We start from the raw sequence: 10,774 nt of genomic DNA, 5'->3' as shown, positions 1-10,774 counted from the left end.
CAGGTGAAGCAACTGAAGGATCTCAGATGATGCATGTGATGGCCTCAAAGAGCAGGAAGAGAAATCTGAATGCCAAGGAATGGCTTCATGTGGGAGATGGTGATGAGCAAGTCCTAGAGCTGTTGGACTATAGAAAATTCTCTACTTTATAGTTTATGTGTCTGTTTTCTTTGTGAGCATATTGGATGCATACACAGTGCTGATTTCTATTAAGGTATATTTATGTGGCAACAAAATTAAGAAAAGAGGGCCACTAAGTCTAACCTATGCACTCAAGGACACCTGGAATCTACCAGTGACCTTTCTGAAGGCAGCTTTCACATCCTTGTTTCTCAGGCTGTAGATCAGAGGGTTCAGCATGGGGATGACCACAGTGTAGAAGACAGACACAATCTTGTCTTCCTCCAAGGATGTGTCTGAGCCATTCCGTATGTACATGAAGGTGAGGGTTCCATAGAACAGGGCCACAGCAGTGAGGTGGGAGGCACATGTGGAGAATGTCTTGGCCCTGCCACCTGAAGACTTCATCCTCAGAATGGACTTGAGGATGAGCAGGTAGGAAATCAGGATGACCAAAGCATTGACCAAAATCACAATGTTGGCAAAGAAGACAAGGATAATCTCAGCGTTTGTTGTGTCACTACAGGCAAGTTTCAGCAGAGGTGGGAAGTCACAGAAGAAGAAGTTGATATTGTTGTCCTCACAGAAGGAAAGAGAGAAGGTGCATGAGGTACGTAGAATGCCCCCAGACACAGCACAGATGTAAGCTCCCATCACCAAAGTCCAGCAGACTCTGGGGTTCATGGCTGCAGTGTAGAGCAGTGGGCTACTGATCGCAACATAGCGGTCATAGGCCATCACGGCCAGCAGGAAGCACTCTGTACCTGCACAGACGGTGAAGGAGAAGAACTGGGCAGCACATTGGCTATAGGAGATGACAGTTTTGTCTGTGGCAAGGGTGGCCAGGATCTGAGGGGTGATGACTGAGGTGTAGCAGGCATCCAGCAGGGAGAGGTGGCTCAGGAAGAAGTACATAGGGGTGTGGAGTTGGACGTCCACCCGGATTAGAATAATCATTCCCACATTCCCCAGAAGGGTGACAAGGTATAAACCGAGAAATAGTATGAAGAGGGGAACCTTCCACTTGGGGTGTTCAGTAAAGCCCATGAGAATGAACTCAGTTACCATGGTGAGATTATTATTAGCCATAGTATCTATGTAATCTTTTGATCTGAGGATGAGGAGGAAGGAAAAATATTCCAGAATTGAATGACAATTTTTTTTCCACTGGTAGAAGTTACATTTGCAATCTTATTTTTTTTTTCAGAATGATTTTCAGAAATCTTTAACCTGGGTGATTTTCTTGAGCATTTCTTGAATTTTCATAGTGGTGACACTTGATCATGGGTTTCTTTTTTCAAATTAATTCTGGTTTATGTTCAGGAAATTTCTGTGAAGAGAGAGTCAATTCTCAGGTTTTAACAGGAACAAGGTGGACATTTATTCAAATACCCTCTGGGTCCAAAGAAACATAGGTTGCATGGTTTCACTCATTTGTTGTAACTAGAATGTGCCTAGAAAGCTATAATTAAACACACTGTATGGTTACAAAAAAAAAACAACATAATACTCTTGGACATCATAAATTACTCAAGACTCTAGGCATTCACACACTGAGTCCAAAGGAGGATATTCTTAGCAGAGGCTCACAGGGGGCCATAGCTATGTGCATATAATCATACAAAATGATGTTTATCAAAATGTACTCCCAGAAATGGAAACAAGAGGGTTTTTTTGTTGTTGTTTTCCTTCCCCCAGCCCGCCTTTGTAGCTGTTTTTGATTTCTATACCTTTTGTCTTATTTGTAAGTTTATCTGTCTTGAGGAGGGTAAACAGGAGCACAGAAGATGGGACAAAGGGTGAACAAATACAGCAATGATAATCAGTAGATGCTATGTTGAAAATAAACTGCGCAACTTGTGGGGGAAGAAGGCTGGGAGGAAAACCTGGGAGAAGATGAAGGAAGAGGGGCCATTGTCCAAAAAGAAATGTGCTCATTACTTGACTTATGTAACTGTAACCCCCCTGTACATCACCTTTACAATAATAATCAAGCAAAACAAGACAACAACAATAAAAGAAACCCCTAACAAATGTTATCTGGGACTGCAGTCTTCAATACTCACTTCTATACCCACCATGCATTTGGTCAGGTAGGTATTTGCCATATAAGCTCCACACACAGAGTCCTTCATGGGAGTTGTCTTCCTCTTCCCAGTGGCTTACATGAATTCAATCTATTTTTTATCCTAAAACTCTTTATTTATTTATTTATTTTTAAACTGGGCTGGGAAGATGGCTCAGTGGTAGAATGCTTGCCTTGCATGCCTGAGGCCCTGGGTTCGATTCCTCAGCACCACATAAGCAAAAAGAAAAAAGCTGTAAGTGTTGCTGTGGCTCAAGTGGTAGAGTGCTAGCCTTGAGCTGAAGAGCTGAGGGACAGCGCCCAGGCCCAGAGTTCAGGCCCCACGACCCTTCCCCCCTCAAAAAAAAAGATAAACAAGGTCTTCATGTTGACTATTCCTACAATGTCCGCATTTTTTTCTTTTTATATGATTATTCAAACAGGCAGTAAAAATTCCCTAGTCAGATAGTCTTAATCATGACAGTTGAAAGGACAAGTTGAATACATTGTGTTTAAGATGATAAATATGTTCAAACCCCTCATCTTGTCATATATAACCTTGTTGTAAGGCTTTGGACAAGTTATCTATACCTTGTGTCTCAATTTCTTATCTATGACACCAAAATATTCTGTCTGACTGTTCAAAAAGAAATGTACTCACTGCCTGACTTGTGCAACCCCTCTCTATATCATCCTTACAATAAAAAATTAAAAACAAGCAACAGAAAAACCCCAAAATACTGTGCCTGAATCAGTGTATTTTCAATATTAAATAGCTTAATACCTGTAAGGAGTGAACAGTTTCTAGCTTATAAAGTATTTTACGCATGCTATTATTATTCTTTGCTGTCATGATCAGTTTTAGAAAGTATGTGTCCATTTCTGGTCTAAATGATAATGCATTTCTCTCAATTGGGCTTTACTGTATTGGTCTATATATTTATTTAATATATTTACTTGTTCCTATATGCCTACATGTCTATATGTTTTTATATATTGACATATTATTCTTTATATAGTTATACATCATCTTTCTCTATAGTCACATATCATCTATAGTTGAGATAGGTATACAAAGATTTATGTCTTTGTTATAATATCTAAGAATTTGGACTCTCACTAAAAATATGAAGAAATCACTTCTTTAATATTTCTTCTGCCCTCATTTCTATTCTATTTTTTTTTTTGTCGGTCATGGGGCCTGAACTCTGGGCCTGGGCTCTGTCCCTCAGGTTTTAGTAAAGGCTATCACTCTACCATTTGAGCCACAGCGCTACTTCTGGCTTTTCCTGCTGTTTTGATGTTGAGGAATCGAAACCAGGGCCTCATGCATGCAAGGCAACACTCTACCACGGAGCCACCTTCCCAGCCCTCTATTCTATTTTTTTAAAGTCACTCTTTTCCTCCCTCATGTCACAATGTTATCACTTTTAGTCTGATCTTTAATACTTTGCCCATAGGTTGATTATATATATAACAAACCGTGGTGTTTAACTATGATGTTTGCATACATGCTGTGGAGATGCGGTGGACGACATATCCCCAAACTTTCATTGCTTCTAGGAGAAGCTCTCATTCATCATGTGACATGAATAATCTTCTCTTACACCTTGACAGTTGCTCAACATAATTAGATCTGCCTCATCATAATTTCTTCATTTCATAAAGTTCCTTTTTGCCATATGGCACAGTTCTGAGTCACATCAAAAAGCATATGTTTGATGTGTCCATTTCCCACATATATCTAGGATCCCTATGAAAATGATGACAGTCTGATCATCCTTGGGAACTCTTGTATAGAAGTGCACAATCATAACTCCGTTCTTGAAAGGCGTCTCTGGTTGCACAACGTTCTACTTACGGTATTGTGCAGAATCCTGGCTGGACACATAATGTGATTCGTAATTTGCGGATGCACAACTGAAGTCAGATATCTAAAACTATCTGGCTTTCTCATTTATAGGGGAGCCAGACCCACAGCAGAGTCAGAATCCTTTATCCTCTACTGGTTCCCCTCAACTAGTTGCTTGGCTCATAAAGCAACATTCAGATCTCTTCAAGCTCAAATGTGCTCATTCAGGTTCTTTGAATCTATAGCCAAATCTACAAATTTGACATTTTTGATCGTTAAGCACTTCCTTTCTATCAGCACAACTGAGAATTTTATTTACGTGGCAGAGGACGCTGTTGTAGTAATAAAACAATGGATTCATTACAATGCTTCTTTTATAAAACGTTCTTGCACATGTTTTTATATCTGTAAGCAGCTGGGTTTGTTTTCTCACTCTCTGATTGAGACTGCAATTATAAAATGGCAGGGCTGGGGAGCTGGACATCTACTTTGATGAAAATGATCGTACCCATGTTCCCTAGAAGGGTGATGAGGTAGAAAAAGAGAAACAACATGGAGAGGGGAATCTTTAGGGTGGGAAAGTCACTAGGTCCATGAGAATGAAGCTGGTAACTGTGGTGAGCTTCAGCTTCACCATGGATTCAATGGAGACCTGGCCTAGGGGTGAGAATGAATTAAAATCAAATCCCAATTTCTGGTAGGGATTGCAATCCTGGGTCTATTTTATAGAGCTTGTTTACCAGCAATCAAGAACCTGGTTGATTCTCCTTGGAAATGTGCTGAATTCTGGGACCTGAACTTGGAACATTTGAATTAATTCTGGTTTAACTTTTGGAAATTTCTATGAAGAGATCGGTGATCTTAAATTTTGAAGGGACCAAGACAGATACATAGCAATCTCACCTCAGCCAGGGGACTCTTCCATGACATACCTAAAACTGAGCCGTCATAGTTGGAGAATTTCTCCTTTTTACTTTTCTTTTCAGGCCAGTAAGCCCTTTTCTTGTTCTTTCTACATACTGACCTCCCCAAATAGATGAATTAAACCTCTCTTCTCATGATTGCCTCTCACAAGTTGGAAAGTGATAGATCGGCTCTTCCCGATGGCTATTTTCTTACAGTGAACTGTTAGATGTTGTTCTTTTGATTGTGTGATTATTCAGGAAGGCAGTAAAAAAGGCCTAGTCAGTATTAACTAATAAGAAAAAGCTTTCCTCCCCAATTTAGTCTTTTCCATTCCAACTCAAGGGCTGGAATATTACATTCCAAAGTTTTCCAACCAATTTTGACATATCAATTTTAAATAAGTTCAAAGTTGTAGACTTGATGTGTATCAGTTTTATGTGGCTTTGGGAATATTTTCTAATCCCTTTGTGACTTAATCCATAATGTGGAATTTCTAATTCATAAGGTGAAAAATGTAGGCTTGCATCATAGGATGACTTTGAGAGTATTATATAATTTTATATCTGTAAAGACTGAGCAGAAATGTTCAGCATGTAGAAAAGAGGTAAACAATGTTATACACTATTGTTTTTTGCTAGTGTTATAGTGAATTTTAGAAACATGATTTCTTGAAAGATACTGCATTTCCTTCAGGTATATTTTGCTGTATTGCTGTCAATATCTCTTAAACCTTTTTTTCTCTCTATACCTCAGTACATATACGTGTAACTTTATAGATACATATATATATATTTCAATAATTAAGTATATTTTGGCTCTCACTAAAGTAAATAGAAAGTCACTCCCCTGTCTTGTCTTCTCTCTTTTTTCTACCCTATTAAAAAGAGTCAGTTTTTAAAAAAAATCCATTCATGTAACCACACCTGCTCTTCTACTTAAGTCTTCTTACTTTCCTTGTGGGTTAGTTATAAAAATAGTTAAATGGTGCTTCACTTCACAATGGTGATTGTATACATGCCAAACACTAAATTGCTAGTATATGTATAGTATATGTATATGCATAGTATATGTAGAGGAAGAGATGTCTGTAAACTTCTGTCACTTCTCAGAAAAGATCTCAAACATCAAATGAATGATTGATTCTTGTGCTTTAGCATTTGGTAAAATAATTGTATTTTGTTTCTTTTACATTTGAGTCATGATCATCTCTGTAGCTCCTAAAGTTCCTTGCTGCCATAGGCCATGGAGTTGAGTTACATCGAATACACTCACACTGGTAGCTGACCAGTTCCTTTGTGCATCCAGGATTCTCATCATGAAAATGCCTAATGTCTAAGTCACCCTTGGGAGCTTCTGCATGGAAGCCCACATTCATTTATCCTTTCTTGAAAAATAGCTCTTTTGTTCTAGAATGTTCTACTTCACAGACTTCTGGTAGTAAGCCACTGGACAGATAACATTAGTCTTATCTGTGGATGAGCAATGGAGACCAGACATATAAAGCTATATGAAGGAGTTAGGGTCCACATCCAAGTCTACCGACTCCATTTTCCTACACCACACCTTCTGGACCATTTACCTGGACTATTAATAATACATCCAAATCCCCTCAATTTGGAATTTTCTAATTCATGGTCCTTGAATCCATAACAAAATTCCCGAATATCAAAATTAGTTGCCTAAGAAATTTCAGTTCCACAATAAAAGACCCCAAATAGCAAAAATGATCCTCAACAGAAAGAACAGTGCTGGAGGAATATCAATACCAAATTTCAAACTCTACTATAAAGCCATAGTAAGCAAAACAGCCTGGTACTGGCACAAGAACAGACCTCAGGACCAATGGAATAGAATTGAAAACCCAGAAATGAACCTACAGACCTATAGCCATCTAATCTTCGATAAGGGAGCTAAAAAAATAGAATGGAAGAAAGACAGCCTCTTCAGTAAATGGTGCTGGCAAAATTGGTTAACTACTTGTAGAAAACTAAAGCTAGATCCTTATATATCACCCTGCACCAGAATCAACTCCAAATGGATCAAAGACCTCGGAGTCAAAGCAAACACTCTGAAAACATTACAGGACGGAATAGGAGAAACCCTAGGTCTCCTTGGCACAGGCCGAAATTTTCTTAATAGAGACCCAGAAACACAACAAATCAAAGAAAGGTTGGACAAATGGGATTACATGAAATTACAGAGCTTCTGCATGGCAAAGGACATAGCTAGCAAGATCAATAGAAAGCCCACGGATTGGGAGAAGATCTTCACTAGCCATACAACGGACAAGGGTCTCATATCTAAAATATACCTGGAACTCAAAAAATTAAATCCCCCAACAACAAATCTTCAAAGAAACAACTGCCCAATAAATAAGTGGGCTAAAGACTTAAAGAGAAGCTTCTCTGAAGAAGAAAGAAGGATGGCCAATAGACACATGAAGAAATGTTCAACATCCCTAGCCATAAAAGAAATGCAAATCAAAACAACATTGAGATATCACCTCACTCCAGTTAGAACAGCAAAAATCAAGAACTCTAACAACAACAGATGCTGGAGGGGATGTGGACAGAAAGGAACCTTACTTCATTGTTGGTGGGAATGTAAACTTGTTCAACCACTTTGGAAAGCAGTATGGAGGTTCCTCAAAAGACTTCACATAGATCTCCCCTATGATCCAGCAATCGCACTTTTGGGCATTTACCCAAATGTATACAAACAAGACCACACTAAAGCTACCAGCATGACTATGTTTATTGCAGCATTATTTACCATAGCTAAGATATGGAACCAACCCAGATGCCCCTCAGTAGATGAATGGATCAAGAAAATGTGGTATATATACACAATGGAATTCTATGCCTCCATCAGAAAGAATGACATTTCCCCATTTGTTAGGAAATGGAAAGGCTTGGAAAAAATTATATTAAGTGAAGTAAGCCAGGCCCAAAGAAACATAGGTCCCATGGTTTCCCTTATTTGCAATATCTAGTATAGGTATGAGTCAAGCGGAAAAGGTCAGATAATGTGATGTTAGGAAAACGAACCCTTAAATATGTATTTTAATGTTTTCGTTTCTTTCATGCATGTGTTTCTAACGCATTTATAAGATTATTTCTTTGTTGCTTTGTATGTCCCTCCCCCACAGTGTAACCCCCGCTTTCACTTTATTTGATGTCAGTATAACATGTGGAGGAGATGGGGACAAACAAGTCGTTTAAGGATTCAGGTGGACTTGTTGCAACAAGGAGAATTACAAAATGTCATGTCAAAGCAAGCTTTACAATGTCGGTGTGGGGGGGAAGGGGGAGGCTGGGAAGGGAGGTGAAGGCTAAACAAAGGAGGAGGCTGCAATGCTTGGTAAGAAATGTATGCATTATCCTGCCAATGTAATTGTAACCCCTCTGTACAGTATGTTCTCAAATAAAATAAAATAAAATTAAAAAAAATATTTTTTATTGCTTACCTCACTTAATATAATTTTTTCCAAATCTTTTCATTTCCTAACAAATGAGGCAGTGTCATTCTTTCTGATGGAGGCATAGAATTCCATTGTGTGTGTGTGTGTGTGTGTGTGTGTGTGTGTGTGTGTGCGTGTGCGTGTGTGTCTGTGTCTGTGTCTGTGTCTGTGTGTGTGTGTGTATCTATATATTTATCACATTTTCTTGATCTATTCATCTACTAGGGGCATCTGGGTTGGTTCCATATCTTAGCTATGGTAAATAATGCTGCAATAAACATAGTTGTGCTGGTAGCTTTAGTGTGGTCTTGTTTGTGATCATTTGGGTAAATGCCCAAAAGTGAGATTGCTGGGTCATAGGGGAGCTCTATGTGGAGTCTTTTTAGGAACCTCCATACTACTTTCCAAAGTGGTTGAATCAGTTTATACTCCCACCAACAATGCAGTAGGATTCCCTTTTGGCCACATCCCCTCCAGCATCTGTTGTTATTAGAGTTCTTGATTTTAGCCATTCTAACTGGGGCGAGGTGGAATCTCAATATTGTTTTGATTTGCATCTCTTTTATGGCTAGGGAGGTTGAACTTTTCTTCATGTGTCTATTGGCCATTCTTATTTTCTCTTCAGAGAAGTTTCTCTTTAAGTCTTTAGCCCACTTATTTATTGGGCAGTTGTTTCTTTGAGGATTTGTTGTTGGAGGATTTAAGTTTTTGAGTTCCAAGTATATTTTAGATATGAGACCCTTGTCCGTTGTATGGCTAATGAAAATCTTCTCCCAATCCATGGGCTTTCTATTGATCTTGCTAGCTATGTGCTTTGTCATACAGAAGCTCTGCAGCTTCATGCAATCCCACGTGTCCAACCTTTCTGTGATTTGTTGTGTTCCTGGGTCTTTATTAAGAAAATTTTGGCCTGTGCCAAGGAGCCCTAGAGTTTCTCCTATTCCTTCCTGTAATGTTTTCAGGGTTTGACCCATATTTCTAGTCCAACATTTTGCTGGTTAATTGGAGATAGAGTCTGGTGAACCTTTCTGCTCAAGCTTGATCCTCGGAGCCCAGCCTCCTGAGTAGCTAGGATTAGAGGTTTGAGTTACCCATATGATTTGAATATTTTCTATCCTATCCTCAAAGGTGTCTATTTTAGATTGTTCAATGTATGCATGCCAGCTTTATGATATAAATTCTTTTTTTTTTTTTTTGGGTCCGGTCGTGGGGCCTGAACTCTGGGCCTGGGCGCTGTCCCTCAGCTCTTCAGCTCAAGGCTAGTACTCTACCACTTGAGCCACAGCGCCACTTCCAGCTTTTTTCTTTTTGCTTATGTGGTGCTGAGGAATCGAACCCAGGGCCTCAGGCATGCAAGGCAAGCGCTCTACCACTGAGCCACCTTCCCAGCCCCATGATATAAATTCTATCTTATTTCTTTGTTCCATATTGATTGCATCTTTGTGATTTGTCTATGTACTGCTGGCAGATATAGCTTGTGATTTATGATTTTATTAGTCTTCTTTGATATGTTGATACAGGTTTACCTCATCCATTTTGCTAAAGCATTTGAGTACTTTGCATATATTATCTTATTTAGTCTTGAAAATAATGCTTTAAGTAATTTTTATAATCTGTTCTTAGCAAACAGGAATCTAAGCCTCTTGCAGACTAATTTATCTAAGAAGAGGTAGTTGTCAGTAAATTCTGTTCTCTATCTATGAATACTTTCATCTCTCTCTGTATTTTATGATATATGGAATTAAACAAATCTCCCTCAGTAAACGGATCCTTCTCACTTTCAAACATGTAAGAAGTTAGCCATTATCAACTTCTTTTTTAAAATACTATTTTTATTTTTAATTATTATTGTAAAGGTGATGTACAGAGGTGTTATAGTTCTATAAGTCAGGTAGCAAGTACATTCTTTTTGGACAATGTCACCCCTTCCCTTGTTGAATTTCAACTTCTTTGTCAGCAATGAATTCTGAACCTGTCAAAGTACATTTTCTATTTTGCTTATGGCTTGTTCTTGAGGTGCCCTCTGTTGAGGGATTAAAATCCTTCAAAGCATTTCACCAGAAACTTGGTGGGAGGAGGTTAGGGTGCAGATGCAGTTGCATTGGGTTTGTGTTTACACATCCAGGCCTGCCTCCTTTTCACTCTAGCCCTTCCTCTGATCTTGCAAGTTGGTTATAGAGACAATCATTACGTAGATAAATGAAACCTCAAGTAGTTAAAGAAGTCACCCAACTCTGTACATGCCTAGAAGGGAGCAGATTCAACATCTCAACCAGGATTCTCTGACTCTATACTCTGAACTCTTCCCAGCCTATCACCTGGGCTTGATAGGAAAGAGGATTGATACTTTATTCAGACCTCCTAAACTTTT

General features: G+C 38.9%; 1 protein-coding gene across 1 annotated transcript; it reads right to left on the bottom strand.

Annotated features, from left to right (window-relative positions):
- Positions 1 to 264: 264 nt before the first annotated feature.
- Positions 265 to 1,209, bottom strand: LOC138834130 (olfactory receptor 9I1-like). The gene has a single exon (XM_070032892.1). It carries the CDS (start codon positions 1,207 to 1,209, stop codon positions 265 to 267), a length of 945 nt encoding a protein of 314 aa, XP_069888993.1.
- Positions 1,210 to 10,774: the final 9,565 nt, after the last annotated feature.

The sequence above is a fragment of the Dipodomys merriami genome, unplaced genomic scaffold (genome assembly GCF_024711535.1).
Source record: "Dipodomys merriami isolate MVZ:Mamm:240054 unplaced genomic scaffold, mDipMer1.0.p SCAF_21, whole genome shotgun sequence".
NCBI lineage: Eukaryota > Metazoa > Chordata > Mammalia > Rodentia > Heteromyidae > Dipodomys > Dipodomys merriami.
Note: the sequence above shows the minus strand (reverse complement) of the source record. Positions and strands in the feature narration are given on the sequence as shown.